The sequence below is a fragment of the Thamnophis sirtalis genome, unplaced genomic scaffold (assembly GCF_051295495.1).
Source record: "Thamnophis sirtalis isolate CommonGarterSnake01/CBP01778 unplaced genomic scaffold, rThaSir2_p1.2 scaffold_14, whole genome shotgun sequence".
Classification (NCBI taxonomy): domain Eukaryota; kingdom Metazoa; phylum Chordata; class Lepidosauria; order Squamata; family Natricidae; genus Thamnophis; species Thamnophis sirtalis.
In genome coordinates this window covers 393,853-414,607 of record NW_028261394.1, presented here as the reverse complement: position 1 = coordinate 414,607, position 20,755 = coordinate 393,853, and the positions used below count along the sequence as shown (strand labels likewise).

The 20,755-nt window shown below is 50.9% G+C and overlaps 2 protein-coding genes across 5 annotated transcripts; one reads left to right on the top strand and one right to left on the bottom strand.

The window, feature by feature from the left end:
• Nucleotides 1-196: 196 nt before the first annotated feature.
• Nucleotides 197-14,610, bottom strand: ZC3H7A (zinc finger CCCH-type containing 7A). Of its 2 annotated transcripts, XM_014070086.2 has the most exons (23): nucleotides 14,248-14,610; nucleotides 12,290-12,393; nucleotides 11,796-11,835; nucleotides 11,211-11,408; nucleotides 10,679-10,837; nucleotides 10,138-10,218; nucleotides 10,021-10,056; nucleotides 9,494-9,527; nucleotides 8,684-8,964; nucleotides 8,211-8,418; nucleotides 7,894-7,958; nucleotides 7,349-7,550; nucleotides 6,540-6,701; nucleotides 6,157-6,353; nucleotides 5,645-5,742; nucleotides 5,041-5,222; nucleotides 4,577-4,653; nucleotides 3,945-4,078; nucleotides 3,348-3,453; nucleotides 2,827-2,935; nucleotides 2,351-2,484; nucleotides 1,561-1,724; nucleotides 197-1,156 (listed from the first exon to the last, which is right to left on the bottom strand). In XM_014070086.2, the coding sequence occupies exons 1-23, from the start codon at nucleotides 14,608-14,610 to the stop codon at nucleotides 967-969; spliced, it is 3,324 nt and encodes a 1,107-aa protein (XP_013925561.2). In that variant the 3' UTR covers nucleotides 197-966. The 2 variants fall into 2 exon arrangements, with proteins under 2 accessions (XP_013925561.2, XP_087585599.1); XM_087729473.1 differs by lacking the exons at nucleotides 197-1,156; nucleotides 1,561-1,724; nucleotides 3,945-4,078.
• A 311-nt stretch (nucleotides 14,611-14,921) lies between these two features.
• On the top strand, nucleotides 14,922-19,295 carry LOC106551524 (alpha-N-acetylgalactosaminidase-like). 3 transcript variants are annotated; one of them, XR_015695078.1, is made up of 8 exons: nucleotides 14,922-15,315; nucleotides 15,453-15,627; nucleotides 16,201-16,378; nucleotides 16,831-16,925; nucleotides 17,312-17,473; nucleotides 17,749-17,946; nucleotides 18,153-18,494; nucleotides 19,055-19,295. XR_015695078.1 is itself a non-coding variant. In XM_014069647.2 (7 exons), the coding sequence occupies exons 1-7, from the start codon at nucleotides 15,119-15,121 to the stop codon at nucleotides 18,411-18,413; spliced, it is 1,266 nt and encodes a 421-aa protein (XP_013925122.2). In that variant the 5' UTR covers nucleotides 14,922-15,118; the 3' UTR covers nucleotides 18,414-18,822. The 3 variants fall into 3 exon arrangements, 1 of the variants encoding a protein (XP_013925122.2); XR_015695079.1 differs by lacking the exon at nucleotides 19,055-19,295 and adding an exon at nucleotides 18,589-18,822; XM_014069647.2 differs by lacking the exon at nucleotides 19,055-19,295 and having other exon boundaries at nucleotides 18,153-18,822.
• Nucleotides 19,296-20,755: the final 1,460 nt, after the last annotated feature.

Below are 20,755 nucleotides of genomic sequence, written 5' to 3'. Positions count from 1 at the left end.
GCCCGAAGCCACAGCGCCCCCCCGCCTTTTATACGGCGTCTCAGCCAATGGGAAGGCGCCTGCGCGGGTATTGGCCCCCTCAGCGGGCCAATGGAAGGGCAGCGCCCCCCTCCCTCCCTCCCGCGGGCCCCTGGAGAGCGCCCCCCCCCGTCACCCCTGGGCTCCCCCCCCATGAAGGATCCTCTCGGGAGGCAAATGGGTTTAGGAAAGTCTTTATGTAAAGTTCTTTTTATTACAGGCAATATTGGTCCGTACAATACACAATACTGACATACAAGCTGAATCTTTCAAAATCATCATTTAACAGTAAAGACCAAGAAACAATTTTTAACTACTTGATTCTCAAAAAAGTAATAACGCATCTCTCTTCCAAGATCCTTTTTGGTAAGTTATATTGAAACATACAAATAGAGAAAAATACCCCATTCAACATATATTGTCGTTAAATGGTTATTTTGCTTAAAATCTTTTTAATAAGAAAATCCTTTTATTAAGCAACCTACATAGAGATAAATAGCAAACTGGTTTTTAGAGAAATCCTTTCTGTTAAAACATCTGAAGAATTTCATCCATCATTTTCTTCTGAGCTCAAACCCTCTGTTTTAAGAAGCTTACCTTAAAAGGTTTCAGCTGAAAGGCCAGCCGGAGGGGCTCCCTCGGCATTACAACACCCTCCTCCTCCTCCTCCTCTGGCTGTTTTCCAACTTTCTTCTGTCCAACAGAAGGCGAATAAGCACGTAAGACTTCAGGCTGTGGTTTTTATTATGACTTCACCATTCTGTTTCATGAGAGCAGAGACAGACCTGCCGACTTACTCCCCCTAACACATCTACTACATTTTGATCTTCAGGAGGAACAATACGGGCCAATAAAAGCAGAAAATCTGCAGCTTCTGTCACATGCTTTTTGATTATTGTCAAATTCTGATTTTATGCTTCCGTCTGGCAACACAATGCATCGTTATCATTAGTTTAAATCTTTAAACAAAAAACTATATTTTCCAAAGTCATTATCGTTGGGAGCAATCAAGTGGTCTTTTCGGGCTTTGTTGAATTTCATCCTTAGGACGTGTCTCCTCTCCTCCCATTCGCGGAGTTCAGCTGGTCCATGTGCAAATTTACAGTTATTCCCCTCGACACATGCACCAGCCATAAATCTGCACAAAAGAACAAGCGAGTCACACCTCCTCCGAATACAACATCGGGGCACAGCGTTAGGGGCCCCATACAATGCTGGACACCAGGCGAGGCCTTTTGCTGTCAGTGCCAGCTTGCAACCTGGCTGAGCCTCTAAGCAGGCAATGAAAGGGGTGGGGGTGGGGGTGAGGGGGGTGGCTTATTTATTGTGGTTTTGCCTTGCTGCCAACTTTAACATCACTTCTGCTCACTATGGGAAAGGCGAAACAGAGAAGGCCCCTGTTTGGCATGTACAGACAGTGAAATGGATTCATCTTTTTTCCTTCAGCTCTGCTAAACTGGGAGCCTAAAGGACTCATAACTCGATTCAGCTGGCTTGTTGTGGATACGATAAGCAGATCCCAAATTTTCACTAGGAACCTACCTATCACAAATGCTGAAATATCCAGTTGGAAAGCGATGCTGCCAGCGATTTTGGTCGTCTTCAGTGTGGAAAACTTTCTCTTTATGTTTTTCGGAAGAAATGTGGCCTTGCCATTGTCTCTCACTGTTGCAGTTTTTGCCACACATCCAGCAATGGAAGTCCACCTGTTGATACAAACCCAAAGGAGAACTGCAGGGCAGGCGACATGGGGGAATCTGAGCGATTTGCAGAGCCAAACCGGCTGCTTTTCAGCAGTGAATGTGTTGACAGGGCCCGAGAATCCCTCGCAGTACCTGCTTAAGAGCCAAGGTGGCGCAGTGGTTAAATGCAGCACTGCAGGCTACTGCTAGATCAGCAGTTCAGCGGTTCAAATCTCACCGGCTCAGGGTTGACTCAGCCTTCCATCCTTCCCAGGTGGGTAAAATGAGGACCCAGATTGTTGGGGGCAATATGCTGACTCTCTGTAAACCGCTTAGAGAGGGCTGAAGGCCTATGAAGCGGTATATAAGTCTACTGCTATTGCTATATAAGTCTACTGCTATTGGCTCCTCCCTCCCCAAGAGCCACGGGCTTAAGCGTATAAGCTGCCAGGCGTTGCTACCAACCAGGAAGTAGCCCTCCAGGGCTGGCGTTAGGTGTGCTTAGGTCACACCCAGAACAGCAGCAGCTTCTTGCACTTCAGACCCTGACAAAGCTCTCTCTCCTCTGCCAAAAGCCACGCAATCATCAAGCAAGCATTGCAAAGCAAGATGGTCGAATCCAGGCTAACTCTTCTGTCTCTGGGACTTACTGTGACTTCAGCATAATCGGTTGGCATATGAATTTGTTTCCCATTTTCTCTGCTTGCTTGAGGGGCTGGATCCTCTCCCTTTTCTGGCTTTTGACTCTTCAGCCACATTTCATACAGCTGCTCCATGTCTTGAACTGAAGGAAAGGGGCATCCGTAAGTCCACAGCAATGGATATTTGAGCAAGGAAACTCTCGGAGGGGGCATTAACTTACCAACAGAATAAACTCAAGGATTCTTATTAATGCAACTTAATTCTGTCATAGAAACCTGGGGTTATTCCCTTATATCTTTATGGTAATGCTTCCATCTGGGAACTGGGCTGCCGGAAGCCAAATGTTAACCAGATCACCCCCAGAAAGAGGAGACGGAAAGGGGCAGAGACATCTACTGAACGGAGGGGGAAAGGAAGGGAGAGGACGCTCTGAGGCAGAAGGCCTGTGACTTTACTTCCTGGCTCTCGGTGATTGTTTACTTACTGCCGTTCTCTTTCATGTAGGTCCACATTTCACGCTCCTCCTGACTGTGAGCGAAGGAGCAGTTCCCAACATACAAACACTTTTTGCCTGACGCAATATGGTTGCACAGCTGGACAAAGGAAAGGAACAAGTCAGTGGAGAGGTATTCTACCCGGGGGGGGGGCGAGGGGAAAGAGAAAGAGCTCTGGGCAGTCAAGGGGGTGGGTGGGAGGGAGAGACGAAGGGAGCAAAGCCAGTGCCTGCTCTGCCCTGCAAACGGTTCTGACGCCAGTCCCGGTGGCACAGAAGGCTTGGCATGTACCCCCTGGATGTATCTGAGTCACTCAGCCCATCACCTTGGATACTTTCAGAGAAAAAAAGGGGGGGGGAAATAAATTGCCTCCATTCCTTTAAGTTTTTAACTTATTTTCCTAGTTTAGGATTTAAAAAAAATATTCAAATGGTTGAAAGACATTCTAAAATAGGATAACAAAGGACAAATTGGGAAAAGAAAAAGGAGCAGGCGATAGAGAGATGCTCACATCGAATTGTAAAGGCGCCTGCTTCTTTGTGGGAAGGGGCCGAATCGTGTTCCACTTCTTCCGCTCGTTTGACATCACTAGCATAACGCGGCGATCCCTGGTCCACCTGGAAAGGAAAGGCCCCCTCGGCTACATCACTGCCTCAGGATGCTGCCCCACAAACAAAACGGAAGCCCTACGGATGGAGGCTCTGAATTCTCCTGTCAGCAACACTTGAAGAAGTTGCCGAAGCTGAGAAGCCCTGATGGAGGCCGCTGAGGAGCTCTGTGCCTCTTCTAGCTCTGCTGTGGCTCTGAGGACTTTACTCGGGGCCGAGAAAGCAGCTTTCCGGATCAGGTAGGCGGAGGAAAGACTCGCGGCTTGGTGTGACAGCTGTGTGGTCAGCCAAGTCAGCCAACACAGAGACAGACAGGCAACCTTATCTACAGTCTGCACCGTTGCTAAGGGTCAGCCTGCAAACACAGCGGGCCATAAACTCCCTCTATTGGGGGGGGGGGGGGCAATGCAAATGTCGCTATATGAATAAGACACCACATAACTCAGGTGAACCCATTTGCTGCCCCCCTTCTGCACCTCTGAGAGGCAGGAAAGACTTACGGGTGCCTGGCTTTTGCACTGCAGTATTTCCTGTTTTTGTCTGGCTCGCTAACTTGGCCGTTTCTCCAACACTGAGCACAGACAAACTTCATTTTCAAATTCAGGGAGCCATGCTTCACCTGGTTGCTGATGATCTTGAGAGATACAACAGAACACAATTTCAAATTGGTCAAAACGATTATTTGTGCCACTAACCCCCCACGAAGAAGGGACAAAGCCATGAAGGCCATTTTCTCCAATGTGCCTCTACCTGAAATTTAAAATCTGGTGCAAAGCCTCCCCCCGCCCCCCCCCTCCAAATGCAAGGCCAGGAGCAGCCCGGCAGATGGCAATCATGGGGAGAGTTCTATGGCAGCATTCATGGAATATCTTCTTCAGCAAGCAATGAAGGGAACCCATGCAGAGAAGGCCGCATTTTAAGCTTTTAGGAGGCTTGTTAGCTTTTGCCATTTCTTTTTAAGTATTTCTGAGCCAAGGGATGGCTGTAACATCTACAGGAATTAAACCTAAATCCTTCGGCAAGCAAAGGCACTTTCAGGAGAGGGAATTTTTGGTAGTGATGGTTGTTGGTGGGGTTTTTTTGCAAGACAGTACCGTGTTTTGATCTCTCTGGGAGGCAATCTGAGAAATACCTGTGCTCCGTGTGTAGCAGAGTCCAGATTCTGCCAATATTTTTTTGACTCTTGAACAATAGCCTCATGTGTAATACCTGCAAGGAGGAAGACTATTTTACCAACAGTTCAACATTGTGATGCATTGTTTCAAACCAGCTTCGAGAGGGAAGATCTTGCCCAGGGATACAAGCAATGCATTGGTAGACATCTCTGCGCTGACTTTCTCCTTCTGCAAGGGCTCACCTTCAGATAAGACAAGCAGATCGCAGGTGATTTTACACACAAACTGTTTTCTGCTTTCATACTACCGCACAAGGTACTATTGCCTAAGAACACCAAAGCAGAAGCAAAGGTTCGTAAAAGATTTCGGCTTCAAGAGCAACTGCACTTAGAAGAGTTTCACCACGTGTGGATGGCTGGGTGAGAAACCGTCTGCCTAACTCCCGGAGGGCTGAGGGAGCTTCTTAAAAGCAGAGTCTCACCTGTCTTGCTCTGCATCATCCACACCTGGAGCTCGACAAGACTGTGGGCGTAGAAACACTCGTCGTCCCGTGAACAGCCGTAGCGAGCTTCGTGCCTGCACAGGTCCAGCTGGCCTTGAGGGTGGAAGGGTCGGATCTTAGAATACTTCACGGTCGTTTCTCGCAAAATGTGGACAAGGCACCTAGGTTGGGTTGGGGGGGGGGAGGGGGGTTAGAGAAAGGTCCGGTGTAAGTAAAGAAAGCTTTTGAAAATCGTACAAGCCATTTTAATTAGCAACATCTCTCTCTAGTCACTTAACACAGTGTTCTCCAACCTTGGCAACTTTAAGACTTATGGACTTCAACTTCCAGAGTTCCTCAGCCAGCAAAGCTGGCTGAGGAACTCTGGGAGTTGAAGTCCACAAGTCTTAAAGTTGCCAAGGTTGGAGAACACTGACTTAACACACTTGCACCCTTCTGTCCTACTGCAGCCGTCCCCTCCTGCACGCTCGCACTCCCAGTCGGGAAAGGGGCGCAACGGGAGCCCCAGAGGAGGAGGAGCAGGCGTGCAGAAACGAAGCCGTGCACCTGATCACTTGAACTGCAAGGCAAGAAAGGGACGTACTTGTTCTCCTCAAAGTCGTGCATAGCCGGGTGAGAGCAGGAAGAGGAGTTATCCTTATTCCTCTTGCTGATTATCCTGGGTTTATGCTCAAAACATTTCTGGAATGCAAAACCAAGGGGCTTCAGTAAAACAGGCAATCCACTCCCGGCCAATTCTGCTTGCAAGGGCCGACCCAACGGCAGCCAGGACCAGAAATCTGGGGGGAAGGAATGACTCTGGCGAGGGAATAACAGTCCCGGAGAGAGAGGAGCCACCTGGCTCTGCAACCAGGACTTAGGAGGGGCAGATTCCGTTCCCAGAAGCCCACACAAGGCCCTTGTGGGGTCCACATTGCAGCCAGGATGAACTGCTCTGATGTGGCTAAAAGACACTAATGACAAAACAGCCACCAGGAGGAGGGGACACTGGCAGCCCAAGCCAGGCCCACCTGCCCACCCCTGATGAGACCATTCCCCAGGGCTACAGGGGGCTCTACAGTGGAGCTCTCTCGGGCGGCCCAAGGAGAAAAGCACCTCGCACAGAAACATGAAGAGTCCGTGATGCTCCTGAAGCAGCCGGGAAACGGTCAGGCTGATCTCTCCGCTGCCTTCAAAGAGGGATTCGCGGCTGAAGGCTCCTTTCCGCTCGAGGGTCCACACGTCAATCTCCTCTTGGCAATAGGCGAAAGTGCAGTGGCCAGAATACCTGCATTCCTCCCCCGCAGCCACATCTGCAGCACCACCAGACAGCAAGTGAGGCAGGGAGGAGGCTGGTCCCAGTTCAGTCTCCCCTGTGGGAAACCTCCCAGGGAAGGTTCTTTCAAGAAGTCTCCGTAAGGAAATGCTGCTCCCCCCCCCCCCGAAACCCCCTGGGGAATGGGGCTCCCAAACAGGAACCCAAGACAGGGCGCCCTTACCTTTACATATATAATATGGCCCCACGTACTGGGTCTTTGTAGGTCTTGGCCTTATTTTTTTCCAGGATTTATCTTCAGAGTTCTTTATTCTACCAATTAAGAGGTCCTTCTTACATATGTGCTCTAAGCTCGGATGGTAAGTGTACTCCAGTGATTTGGGATCTAAGGGAAACGGGAGACAGGTTGCAAAGCTTGTCCCATTTTCTCCCAGCCCACTTGACTCTCTCTTGCTGCTGCTAAGTGCTGGAAGGGGGGAAGTTTGGAAGCTAACGTGATCAGGGTCTGACAGGAGGGAGCTGAGCCGAACACAATGGGGTCCGTAAGACGTGTATGGTCTCCATCAATGGAGGCTGTTCTCTTGGGGCATCATTTTGTTTCCAAAAGCAACAAATGTTTACATTTTACATTTACATTCTCGCTCTTGAAATGCTCTGAAACTAACACATGGAAAAGGACGGCAGGGTAATAATCTCTACAAGTTATATATACTGAAAAACAAACGAAGGGGGAAAAACTGAGTTATAAAACCTAAAACGGCAGGTTTCATGCGTAGAAAGCAAACGTCATACACACAGCTGCATATGCTGACCAAAACGTCCTCTTACCCCGTCAGCCTGTATTTTAGGGATGCTTTTAGGAACCAAAAGAAAGAGCAGTTAAGAGCTCAGGCTAAAGAAGGAAAGGAAGAGGGGCAGAAAGGGTGAGGGGCCTTCTGTTCTCAGAAAAAGACTGAAATGCGGGAAGCTGCCTTCACCTCCCACATCCAAGCCCAAGTTGCCCCAAGCGCCCCTCCCCCCCCAGCTCCTCACCCTTCTTGATAAAACACGCCTGGCAGGCCTGCCTGAGCTCATGGGTGCCTTCCAGGGGGTTTCTCTCCACTAAAGAGGATGCTGCCGTTGGCACAGGCACGTTGGCATGTGTGCTGCTGAACACGCCAGAATAGTCACTGCGAGCTGGACTTGCAATCCCCATGTAGGTCTCAGACCCAAACAAACTTGTGGGGCCGTTCATCTGTTGGAGGAGACCGAGGCATTGTTGCTGGAAAACAGTCTCACTGCAGCTGCGGAATCCATTTCCACCCCCTGCCCTCTTTTCAAGGAACCCAGGGAATTCTTTGGGGGGTCTTTTCCTCTTTCCTTTTGCCACTTATCATTACCACCACCTTGCAAGCTGGCAGCCGACCCCAAGGCCATCCTAGGGCCTGACAACCCGAATCCAGGCCTCAAATCCTAGCTTGCTTTAAAATGTATTGAGATTCCAATTCCAATTAAAAAAAGACATAACCGAAAGAAACCCATCTAAAATTTGAAAGAAACAATATTAGAACTGCAAAGTGTTTGCGAAAGATACTTACAAGCCGAAGAGGGGAATTACTGCTTAATGCTGCGTTGACATCTCTAGAAAGAGAATTGGGTAGATCTATTGGAATTAAGAACACCACACGTTAGTTTGGTACATATGGGTTATGCACGCAAAGCAAAGTAGGCAATGGCTTCACTCGGGACGGGATTTGTTTCTGAGAGACTCTAAGCACCAAGTGGAGAAGTCAGAGCTTTTTGCCCCCTGAAATTGATGCCCCAATCGGGTGCTGCCTTCCCGGGGCCTCGAGGTGGGGCTGCAGCCTTGACAGAAGCGCGTCTCCCGTTAGGCTCTGCGTAAGACTGGCCTTACCTCTCTTAGAGTCGCTGATTGAGAAACTATTTAAAGAGGAACAAAAGTTGTCCAGGGCAGAAACCAGGGGCTGGGAATACATTTCGGAAAGAGAGGCGGCAGGAACAAATCGAGCTCCGACTGACAACGTCCCAAGCAGAGGGGCAGAGAACGGGATGCTGGGAGCCATGGTGGAGGTTGGCATGGCTCCTCGGACGACGGCACTTGGCTAAGCAAGGAAGAGAAAAAGGCTGCAGCCTTCAACACCAACTGATCCTTGCCAGGTCCCTGACAAAATTTCACCCCCTCCTGAGATTGATTCTGCTTCACAAGAAGCCCGCCGGACAGTTGATGACTCGGGGGCTGTGCAGAAACCCCCGGCTCTAACCTCCCGCTGCCCAAAGGGAAGAGCCACACTGAAGAGTTCGTGAGAAGCCCTGGAGGAGAAGGCAGCCCCTTCCCCCAGCCACATCCCATAAAGCGAGAGGACTGACCATTCCACCTTCACCAGGATCGGACACCGAATCCAGCAACTCGTCCAGCTCATCTCCAATGATGTCGTCCCCGTCCTCACAGTCCAAGCAGCCGTCCGGGATAGAGAAGGGCCCTCCGTTGGCCAGCGGAGGGGCAGAGAGAGCGGCCTTCTCTGCCGGGAGAGCCATGCGGGGCACGGCTGCTAAGGGAGGCAGGTCGGTTGGCAATTCGGGAGCAAAACTGGAAGGGGAAGAGGAAGTGGAGGAGGAAGAAAGAATCTTTTCCGTCCAACTGGAAAAATCTGAAAGAGATATTGGTTGGGGAAGAGAGCTCTTAGCAGAGATTCTTCAAGGACGAGAGCCTGGAGGCTGCCATATCCTTTCTCAGCCCCCCCACCACCACTGATTTTTAAAAAAAGTCACCAATGGATGCTTTCCCCAGAAGAGCGGCAAGGCTTGTGCAACAGATCAGAAGAGCCACAGAAGTGCGACCGTCCAAAACATAAGCAAACATTACCCCTTACATATATAAAGAAATAAATAAAGAAGCAGCATGCTTTGAAATGCAAGGAGAAGGCTGCAGGAAAAATCATAGAGGGACTTTTCCTTCAGCTGTGCAATTCTTGGATACCATTCATCCCCGACTGTCTCCTGCCCACTTAGAAGCCAATGAAACCCAACTGAGGCTTTGGGAGGGGAGAAATGTATCTCCATCCCAAAGAAATTCAAAGCAGTAAGAACAGACAGAGCCACCTCAAGCTGACCCACACCAAGTAATGCTGTTGTTTACTCTTACAAACACTTCCTCCCATGAAGCCCAGGAGCCCTCACCTGATTCAATATCTTCCACAGAAGAACTTGAGCTCTGAAAGCAAACAAAAAATCTATCATCCAGAAGTATAAGCAGCAGAACACAGGGCAGCTATCTTATAAAATGTATCAGACCTGGCTAAGTAAAAGACATTGATACCACATATCCCTTCAATTAACCACTGAAAGTTGCTGGGAGTCAGGTGGCATACATATTCAATAAATTGCAAACTGCTTTTGGCAAAGTGGCCACTGAAGCATGACTCCAGAGCACTTTAAGGGAAGCTTGAAATCAGCAATCTTCCTTTCAAAAGCAAACCTTACTTCTTTTTTCAGTGATTAAAGGAGAATCTCAGGTAAAAATCCTACTACACAGACCATTCACTCTCAACAGCTGCTTATTCTAAGTATTTAAATCAAACAAACCTCTAGTAGACAGAGGTTCCAACTGAAATATTTAAAAATTAAGAAAGCCATGTATCTTTTTAACCATGCCACATTTTTACTTCACTAATAGGATCTAAAGGGAAAGCAAAACAAAATCTTACCTTTGCTACTTCTCCAGAAACAGAGTTGGGGGAAGTCTGCAAGTAAACATATCATTGTCAGTAACAAACACATTGGGCAAAACTTCAGAACAGCAGCCCACAACTATTTTCACTTACTTTGGCCCTAACATAGGCTTTCCTTATTTTCAATCCAAGCTTCTGAGCAAGTTCTTGAGTTAATTTTATCACACTTTCATCCTAGAAATTAAAATAAAAACAGGATCCAATGCAAATTAGCAACAACCTTTTTGTCAGAAGTGTCACACAGGCACATCAATGCCACCTGCACCTGATCTGGGTTCTGTAGGTAGCAACCATGAGTAAACCCTATGTACCGAGAGGCTTCCGGAGGCCTCTGGGGTGGGGTGCCAGTAAATCTAAATTAATAATTCTTGCAGTGGAAGGGGAATGATATACATTTAGGCGTTCATGAGATTCATTTATCACCTCCATCAGCTATGATTCTAGGCCATGTGCAACATTCCAAAAAAATCATATAACAATATATAGTAACCGCTCATGTATTCACTCCCTCCCCAGCCATAGGATTGCTAGCAGCCTTTTATTTTACAGGAATTCTCTACTCTGCTGTTCTGAAGCCACATGCAGGTAAACCCTATTAATGCCCACCCAACACCAGCTGATGTGACATGCGCACCTGGGGCACTGCGAGAGAACATTTTGCCACAGCATCGTAAGCCTCTTTATATCTTCCCAGTTCTTTTAAAGCTTTGGATTTCCGGTAAAGGGCTCTGAAATTATTTTCATTCAACTTTAAAACTATCCCACATTCTTCTAGAACTCTATCGTGCGACCCCTGTAAGAATGAAGGACAGAACAGTGTCAAGCACTTTGTGATTCAAATCTCAGGCTGCAAGCATATTCCAAGACAACGCATGCCGCACACACTAACACAAAATGCACAACATCAGGGAGATCAGGCAAGGCCTTTTTAAGCTCCTAGGAGCTCAGAATGCTTATCGCCAAGACTGCCATTATTACTGCCATTTCAAGGTGATGAAATGGTTGTATTTTGCTACATTTGTGTTAAGAATCATACTGTGTTTGTTTTTATTACTGTACTGCTAACTGCCAGGGCTGATAAAATGCTGATTCTATCGCACCCACCAGGGTTACAGAATGGAAACTTAGTTCTTGATAAGCCATGAGGATTTTTAGGAAGCACCTACCTTCTTGGAGTAACAGGCTATACGATTAACATGCAGTTTCTCCAGTATTTCATCAGAAATGTGGATTCCTTCAGAATTGGCATAATCGGCTATGTTCAAAGCCTCAGAATAATGGTTCAGTGACCCTTCCCAATCACCTTCTCGGTATGCATCGTTTCCTTCATCAAACAGGTTTTTAACAAGTTCCCGTATGAAGAGCTGAAACATAAATCCTGGGTTAAGTCACACAAGACAGTTCTGCAGCTCAACAAGGGGTGCTTTGCTATCGCCAACAACTTGTTCCGGAGAGGGGATCCAGGCAGAGGCACCAAGTAGCGCATCTCACAGCAAAGCTTTAGATCTGTTCGGAGCAAGGTTCCAACTGACAAAATGCGGTAATAAAGCCCTGAAACCTATTGTCCTTCCGCTCGCTACCTCCACACAACCAGTGCTAACAACCAAGCACAAATTAGACAAGGCTGGCATAGTCCATAGGGCAAGAGAAATCATCCCATCCTACAACAGCCAAGGTTCTAGAAGTTTCTACCCACTGCTGAGACCACAATGCCTCAGTTGTAAAGAAGTTCAGAAAGGAGTATCAGTTACCTCATATTGTTCTTGAGACCCAGGGTAAGGTAGAGTAGACCTAGAAATCACAAAGATAAATATAAGACCACATTCAAGCATCTTGCACACCCAAAAGGCTCTTGCCACTGAAATTCTCGGTCTTGGCTTGTACCCGTGCACTTGGCACAAGAATGAACTTTGCAATCCAGTTTATCTCCAGAAACACCAGGGAGAAAATATGATTGGAGCATAATATTACTAACAGGGCAGAATGTGCATTTCCATGTGTAACACATATTTCAAAATAAAGATGCAATCAAATGAAGATTAAAGAGTTCTCTGCAGCACAAGATATGAGATACAGTGCACCAAGAGAATTTGTTTGCCTGTGTTTCATTTTATAACCGTAAAGTTAGCTGATCTTTAATATAAACTCAACACAAGAAATGTAAGAAGAAAGTATGTGGCATCATGTTTTAAGCAGAGACTCAAGAGTTCTCGGACAGAGAAGTCTAGTTACTCAAAGCTCTTACTGTATAAACTGCAGCCCTTTCTTAATGTCCTGTAGCCTGATGCTCCTGTCCACTGAAACACTGGACATGTTATCCTGAGCACTCTCCTCTCCAGTAGGCAGCTTCTGGAAAAAAAAAGTAACAACTCATTGCTGGCTTGCAAAACAGTTTGTGAGAAGCTATGGAAATACTCAGTTCCGACATCAGCCTAAATTATAAAATATCAACTCTTATAAAATAAATCCATGTTTACAAGATAAGTTTGTTTTTTAATATTGACTATATTGATAAACCATGTTTAGAGTTGTTTTCACCTGAAGTGAAGTGATAGATATAATAACTTTCAAAATCTCATTTTTCAAAAAAACAAACAAACCCCAACATATTTCTAATTCCAAGTGGGGGGGGGGGAGCTATAATGCACCTTTGCTAGCAGTTCTCTTCCCAATACTTGGGACTACAATTCTCCAAGATATCCACCCAGCAATGTTGTTGCAATATATTTAAACCAATCCAGCGGACAGCAATAAGCCCTTTCTTTTGTCTGCCAAAAGCAAATCTGGTTCACAAAAATATGCTGCACATTAAGATGTGATAAAAGTTTTCACTGTTTTAGTTGGAAACCAATCATTCTAAATATTGCAACATAAACCTAAACTATTACAGGAAAAGTAAATGCAAATAAATACAGCTGTATTTGTAAAAAGATTCTCAAAATAAGTCCCACCATCTAGGGGAGCAAAACAAACTACTTCAAATAATGAGGACTTTTTATTTGAGTTTACTGAAGATAACAATTTGAAATATTTCTGAAACATTCCAGACAACTGGTCCACCTCAACATATTTTAAGAAACTTTACTCTAAAATAGGATTAAGAGAGTCACCGTTAATCATGAGTCCCTTTCAACATATAATCCATTTTAACCGAGAACAGAAACACCAAAAGCGAAAAGGAAAACCAAACCAAAGAACAAGGCTACAGGTAGTCCTCGACTTATTACAGTTCATTTAGTGACTGTTCAAAATTACAACAGCACTGAAAAAAGCCACATGATTTTCTCACCCTAATCAAAATTCAGCTGTTTTTTCTCAACCGACTCACATTTATATATCGGACACAGTGTTCTGGAGTGGTGTGGTCCCTTTTTGCGACCTTCTGATAAGCAAAATCAATGGGGAAGCCAGATTCACATAAAACAACCGTGTTACTAACTTAACGACTGCAGTGATTCACTTAACGAATGTGGCAAGAAAGGTCACAAAATAGGGCAGAATTCATTTCAACAACTGTCTCCCTTAGCAACATAGATTTTGGGCCCAATTGTGGTCATAGGTGGAGGATTACCTGCATCCTCCTCTTCCTTCCGACCTGTCTGTCAAAGAAGGGCCCAAACCCCTGGAAGGCTGATCAGGTGGGGGGGGGATTCAGGTGGGGGGATCATCCTTTGAAGTCTCCTTCCATGGCCTCAGAGAGCCCGGACAGTCCGCAAATGCCCTGATTTTATCTCGTTTAGAAGCCGCTTTCCCGCCGCCGCAGCAGCAGGGAGCAGAATTCCCTTCCGGCCCATTCGCGGGAAACGCTCCCTGTTCAAACACGGCCAAAGCAGCAGCGGGAGGGAGGAAGCTACGGCGCCATAAAACTGGACGTGGGAGTCGCTCGGAGAGCATAAGGCGGCCAAGTGCCGGGGAACCCGAGGAGCGAAGCGGCCCAGGGCGGCCCTCCACGGCAACAGGTCCGCGCGGCGGCCAGACGCTCCGTCCCCGCGGCCGGAAAGGCCTCCGGAGCGCCGGCCTCGGGCAGGGAAGGGCCCGGCAGGAGGGCAGAGCCGCGGGGCCGCCTCCCGCCCGTGCTCTCCCCCGCCCCACCGGGCCCTCGGCCGCGCGCGACTCAGCTGCCCCGGTGGGCGCGGGGGAAGCGGCCGTTCCCGAGACCCTCGGCCGCCGCGGGAGGAGCTGGGCGGCCCCTCGCGAGCTCACCTCCGTTGTGGCGCCGGCGCCTGCTGTGCCCGCGGCCTCTGCGGCGCCCTCAGGCCGGGGCCGTGTGGCGGGGTCGGCGGCGGCTGCGGAGGAGCGTCGCGACGAGACAGGCCCTCTGCCTCTCTCCCCCCTCCGCTGCTTCCGCCTCGCCGGCTGCCCCTTCCGGGCAGGACCTCTGGCCACGCGAGCTGCAGCGCCCCCTCTCGACCGGAGGCCGCCTGTAGGCGCCGCAACGCGAAACGGCGGTTGAAGCGGGCAGCAGCTTCGTGGGCGGGGCCGCGGACGACTCGGGCAGAGGGCCGGGCCGAGATTGCTCTCCCTCTCGTTCCCATTGGTCGGGACGAAAAGCTGCTCCCTGCCCATTGGTTACTTGGTACGGGTGAGCATCAATAGATTCGATCCTGGGGTCCCGCACTGTCCGAGCCCCTTTAAGGGGCAACCGGCGTCCCTCGACTCAGCAAGGAGGGCGGTTAAAGAGGGGGCCGAAACTGCCCCCCCCGCCCTATAGGCAGAGCCCTTTGCAATCCGGAGGCTAACAAGAGGGGGGGGGGACGTGAGACGCCCAGCCCACACTCTTGCCCCTCTACGGGGGGGAGGATGTGCGCCTGCGCGCGGCTTTCCGCAAAGCGACCAGTAGCCCCCCCCGCGCGGGCGGGGCTAAGTGGAGGCGTGGTTCGAACTCGCGACGTCACAGAGGGTCTCCCTGTGACGCAATGCGCCTTCGGGGGAAGCCCTCAAGCCGGGCTGGGAGCCAGATCCTACTCCCGCGGGCGGGACCGGCGCGGAAGGCGACCGGAGGTTCGGCGCCTGTTCTGACGACCCCCGGGGGAAGACGCGTGTCGCTGCCAAAGCCCATCAACAGAGCTGAGAAATGCCCGGCCGCCGCGCCTTGTTGTGGCTCCCTGTGCAGCCGCTGCTGCCCTTGTCCTTGGGGGTCTTGCTGGGCTTGGGCCCCGCCGTCTCCCCGCTGGACAACGGGCTGCTGAGGACGCCCCCGATGGGCTGGGAGCCCTGGCTGCGCTTCAAGTGCAACACGGACTGCGAGAAGGACCCCGAGAACTGCATCAGGTGTGGGAAGGCAGGGGCAGCCCGGATCAGAGACCCCCGAGGGCCCTTTGGGGGCTTGGATGGCTCTGCTAGCAGGGAAGAAGAGATTCCCCCCCCACCTCCCTGGGAGACCAAGGCCGCCTTTCCTTTGCCCACAGTGAGCACCTGGTCAAGGCGATGGCAGACCGACTGGCTGCGGACGGCTGGAAGGAGCTGGGCTACGAGTACGTCACCCTGGACGACTGCTGGGCAGCTGGCAAACGGGACGCCCGCGGGAGGCTCCAGGCAGACCCCCAGAGGTTCCCCAGCGGGATGAAGGCCCTGGCCGACTATGTGAGTGCAGGGGAGGGCCTGCCCCGAAATGGCCCTGGGGCCAGAAGCGTTCGGGGTGTGTGTGTGTAAGAAGCCGTCTCTTTCGGGTTAGCTGTGTTGATGCCTAACTTTAAGGCCCACGTATGGAACACGAAGCACCTGTGCGTGTTTTATCATTCATTAGTGGCCAAACGAGGCTGCACCTAAATAGGAAAGCTCCACCTCTTTAGCCCAATGCAGGAGGTGGGCATGCTGTGTTGCACCCATTTGAAAAGGGAAAGTGGGCCTTATGATCCAGGGCTCACTTTCATCCAGGGAAGGTCTCATCATGCAGCGCAGTGGTCTCCAACCTTGGCCACTTTAAGACCTGTGCACTTCAACTCCCAGAGTTCCTCAGCCAGCAAAGCTTTGCTGGCTGAGGAACTCTGGGAGTTGAAGTGCACAGGTCTTAAAGTGGCCAAGGTTGGAGACCACTGATGTAGCGACCTGGCTCAGCTGCAGCTGCCAGCTGGGCCCCTCAGACCCTCATCCCAGATGACTGCACTGGGCATCCTCAGCCCCTCTCTCCTCCTCCTCCTCCTCCTCCTCCACCAGGTTCATTCCAAAGGCTTGAAATTCGGCATCTACAGCGACTTGGGCAACGCCACCTGTGCGGGTTATCCGGGCACCACCCTGGACACCGTGGAGACAGATGCAAACACTTTTGCAGAGTGGGGGGTCGACATGCTGAAGCTGGACGGCTGCTACTCCGACTCCTCCCTCAAGGCCATAGGTGGGGCCCCCGGGGCGGCAGAGCGGCTGGGGGAGCAGAAGGGGCAGAGGGGCAGGCTCTGTGGGAAAGGGCACACCAGGCCATTCTAGAAGCCTCTGCCAGCCAGGGAGGGGCAGAGTTTGCGTGAGGCTGTTGCTGCTCCTTAGGGCAACATCCCAATTTGCTGGGGGTGTTGGGGGTGGGGTTCACCCTTCAGGTGCCAGAGACAGAGCGGCTTTGCTCCCGGTGAAAGCCAGGAGACGAGGCTTCGTCTTTTGAGTTGGGGGCCTCAAAGTCCTTTGCTGTCATTCGTGCCAAAGGCAGGGATGTGCCAGCTTCTCGTGTCCAAGACGGCCCCCTCCCATGCAACTGGTGGAGGCCAATGGCTTGCAGGGACCCCCGGGGGAGGTGGGGGCTGAAGTACCTGAGGCAGCCTCTGCCTCTCCTTGCCACCTTCTCTGGGTGTTTTCCAGGCTACCCCAAAATGAGCCGAGCGCTGAACCAAACCGGGCGGCCCATCGCCTTGTCTTGCAGTTGGCCAGCGTACGAAGGGGGTCTTCCTCCGAAGGTAATCCCAGACCCCCCCCCTTCGCTTTTCCAGCAAAGGGCCCCTTTGCAGGCCCAGCTGCTTTCACGGCTGCCTTGTGGGCCTAGGATGCGGTTTGTTAAGGATGGCAGCAGAAGGAGGGGAGTAGAAGCCAGCACCTCTCCCAGGGTTTGCATCGGCCTCTTTCTGGTGGCTGTTTGAGGTCACCTCCTGCCACACTTCCCGAGAGCATAAAATGGCGAATAAACCAAAATCAAATCTGCACTCCAGTCATAGATCCCACCCCATCAGTTGTGGGATTTCTTCCGGTTCTCCTTCGAGGAGAGCAGTGGTCATAATTGCTTCTCCCCATACACGGAGGGCCTGTCTCTCACTTCAGAAGCCTAAATCTGCTTCTTTTAATGAAGGTGAATTACACCTTACTGGGCCAGATTTGTAACTTCTGGAGGAATTATGCCGATATTGAAGATACCTGGGAGAGCCTCTTCCACATCATTGAGTGGTATGGAGACCACCAGGATATCCTGCAGCCGGCCTCGGGGCCCGGAAGGTGGAATGACCCCGACATGGTGAGACCCTCTTCCTGACCACCTGGCCAGGCTCTGAGCCCAGGGAAGGGTTCAAGGAGGGCCACTCCTCGGGGACCCGGAGGTCAGGTGGCAGGAGAGGTGAGGTGCAGAGGTGGGCTGGAAGAAGCACAAGGGGAAATTCTGCTCTCGGTGCCCAACTCTGCGGTTCTGGGGCAGCTCCGCTTTCTGGGTCTGCAGGATCCCAAAGTGGGCTTCCTTTGATTTCTCTCCCCGATGGGTTGGGTCAGGCCGCCTGGCATCCTGTCTCCTTCCAGCTGATTGTTAGCGACTTTGGCCTGAGCCACGAGCAGTCGAAAGTGCAGGCAGCGCTGTGGGCGATCCTGGCGGCCCCCTTCTTCATCTCCTGCAACCTGAGGAACATCTCGAAGGAGGCCAAGGAGATGCTGCAGAACCCGCTCCTGATCTACATTAACCAGGACCTGCGGGGAGTTCAAGGCAGACGCATTGCCAGGGTGCGCCTGGGAGGCTCTCTTCACCTGCGTCTTGTGCCTGGGGAAACGGTTCCCTGGCACTTCTGCCACTGGGTGGCAGCCTCCCTCCAGGCACAGGAGCCATTTTTTGGCTTGGGAATCTTTGAGCAAGTCGTGTGAAAAACAAGCATTTATGTGGTGTGGACAAGGCTGCTCACTGCTCTGCCCCTCGCTTGTCTCTCGAACAGAAGCAGAACCTGGAAGTCTGGAAGAGGCCCCTTGTCAACGGCCAGTATGCGGTCGCAGTCCTGAACAACAGAACCGATGGTGCCCCACAGTCGTTTGCCACAACTCCCAGCCTCCTGGGAATCTCGGACTGCAGAGCCGGCTATAAGCTCTACGATGTGCTGGGGAGGCTGTCCATGGGCGTTTACGCCTTCAATGACACCATCAGTGCCAAGGTGACGCCCACCGGGGTGCTGCTGCTCTTCCTGAACCCGCTGTGCTAGTCCTGTCATTGCGGAGGGCGAGGGAGTCCAGGGGCGTTTCTGGGAAGGACCGGCCGCTTCCTCCTTGCAGTGAAGCTTAAGGTAATGACCACCACCACCCTTCACGAACTGTCCCTGCTGGTGCTGCTTCTCCTAAGGGGGTCTCGATCTCTGAAGAGCCGTTTTATTCACCCAGTTCACCAGGGCAAAGGACGGAGGTCTCACTGCCACTGTAGGCACCAAAGCAGGCTCATGGCAGCTCCGCATCCTGGGAATTAGCGACCGTCAGAAGGCAGGAACATGCCGGGATGCTGCCTGCATCCCCTTGTTTTCTGAACAGGGGAGAATCCAGAAGCTTCTCATCATCCTTGCAATTAAATGGTTCTTATTTCAGTCACTCCAGTAATCCAGTATTTGCTGCCTTCCAAAAACCACGGAGGCAGAGGGGGGGTGGGGCAGCTCACCTGCCCTCCAAGGTGTCTCACCTGCTGGGCCAAATGAGAGGAAGCCAAGGAACCAGGGACATTTCCTTGCTGGGGGCGGGGGGGGGGGCTGCCATGTTTGCAGGCTGCAGAGGCTCCTCTGGTTCAGAAAGGAGGGGAGACGTCTCCGATTGTCCGGTTTCCCTTCACCCAGCCCCAAATCTCCTTTTCCCCCCACAGAAACCTTCTCTGAAAGGCCGCATTCAGCTTGGAGACTCGGAGGGAGGCAGCCAGCAGAGCCAGCAAAGGCTCCGAAAAGCAGCCGTGTTCTGCAAGGCGAGTGCAGCCCGAGCGGAGGCCCGAGAGGGTGTCCTGCAAGCCCAGGCAGCGGCCAGTTTGGGCACCGGACTAACCCCTGTCGAAGGGACCCTGGATGTGTTGACTACGCTGGAGATGCTTCCCGTGGCTGAGGGTCTGCCGGGGGCTCCCCCGGTCTCTTTCTCTCTCAGAGGGCTTGCAGACCCCAGGAAGATGGAAGCCGAAAGGGAGGAGCCTTGACTCAGTTGATCGGGGTTGCCTTAAGATCATCTCCAGATTGTAGTCATCGATTCTGAATCCTGGCAGGTTGCGTGTGTATTATTTTTCAGTATTTTGACTTTTAGAATGTGCCTCTTATTTAAGCGGAAGAAGGCCAGCCGCAATAAATGATCCTGGAGATCTCCCTGCTCTAATGTCCACCACTGTGGCCACCACTTCAGTGTGCAGAAGCTGCCAATTTGGGGTCTCAATGCGCCATCTTGCAGTTGCCCATCGAAACGTGGAGGGCAGCCTGGAGGCTCCCTGAAAGACCCACTGCCACACGACTGATGCCAGCACCGTCTGGGGAGCCTTGAAGTCCTCTGATTGGGCCTTGTGGGAATTGGGGGAATCCTAGAATCTTTTGCAGCAAACTGGGTTTCCGGAGGGAAGGAGGTCAACGTGAGAAACAGTCTTTCACATGCAGTATCGGAAGGGTTGGGGCAGGAAGTAATCGGAGTAGGATTAGCCTTTTACTTAATATCTTCTGACTAAATGGGGAAAGTTCCAATCGGGTAGGAAATTATAGGTTGCCTTCTTGGTAAACTAATTGAGTTACTAATTCAGTGATTATATTTATATGAGACACGCAAAATCAATTTGGAAATGATGACTAATATATTAATGATAACCAAATATATAATTGCAAAATGTATCCGGCCTAAATGATTTGTTAATTGCATTTATGCATGTGACTGTTACAATGAAACTCGCCCCAGTTTTTATAATCATTAAAGTCTGTGTTAAGTGCACGGCTTCCTCTTCATCAGTGGTACCTGTACCACCTCTCCCCCTCCCCCACCTGGCCTTCCAGGGGACCACCAAGATGGGCTTTTCACCAGGCGCTGGGGGACATCTCTGGGAGATGGAGGAGGTGCCAAGTTGGGTGGTATTTTACTAATGTTTGGGGTTTTATGCTGTTGTGAGCTGTGCAGAGTTTCTGTTTTTGAGATGGCCAGCCATGTGACTCTTTAAAATAAATAAATAAAAACCAACCCAATTTGCACGTGATTTGGAGGTGGGGATTACAGCATCACCGGGTGTGTCGGTGTCTCCAAGCTGAGACCCAGAGGGCACACACTGAAAGAAGCCCCCACACGTCCTGTTTCGGCTGGGGCACAGGTGGAAAGGGGTTTTACTGGATTGCAATGGGAGCCTGCAGGGTGATGCACCTCTAAGCTTTCACTGGGCTGTTCAGGTACTCCAGGTTTTTGCAAGGCCCTGGAATCCCGGATGGCAACATCTCGGCAAGACACAGCTGTGAGGAATATCACCTCAGGCTCAGATTAACGGGAGTGGTCCTGGGACCGTCTTTTGGGCCTCTGCATAGGAAGAGGGATAATCCACACACATGCACACACACAC

Coding starts and splice junctions, on each gene's coding strand:
- ZC3H7A (XM_014070086.2), bottom strand. CDS start 14,610: ATGGGCAGGGAGCAGCTTTTCGTCCCGACCAATGGGAACGAGAGGGAG. Junction 10,838..11,210: donor TAGCCTGTTACTCCAAGAAG/GTAGGTGCTTCC, acceptor TCATTCTTACAG/GGGTCGCACGATAGAGTTCT. Junction 6,702..7,348: donor GGCGTGTTTTATCAAGAAGG/GTGAGGAGCTGG, acceptor CGTTTCCCTTAG/ATCCCAAATCACTGGAGTAC.
- LOC106551524 (XM_014069647.2), top strand. CDS start 15,119: ATGCCCGGCCGCCGCGCCTTGTTGTGGCTCCCTGTGCAGCCGCTGCTG. Junction 15,316..15,452: donor GACCCCGAGAACTGCATCAG/GTGTGGGAAGGC, acceptor CTTTGCCCACAG/TGAGCACCTGGTCAAGGCGA. Junction 15,628..16,200: donor TGAAGGCCCTGGCCGACTAT/GTGAGTGCAGGG, acceptor CTCCTCCACCAG/GTTCATTCCAAAGGCTTGAA.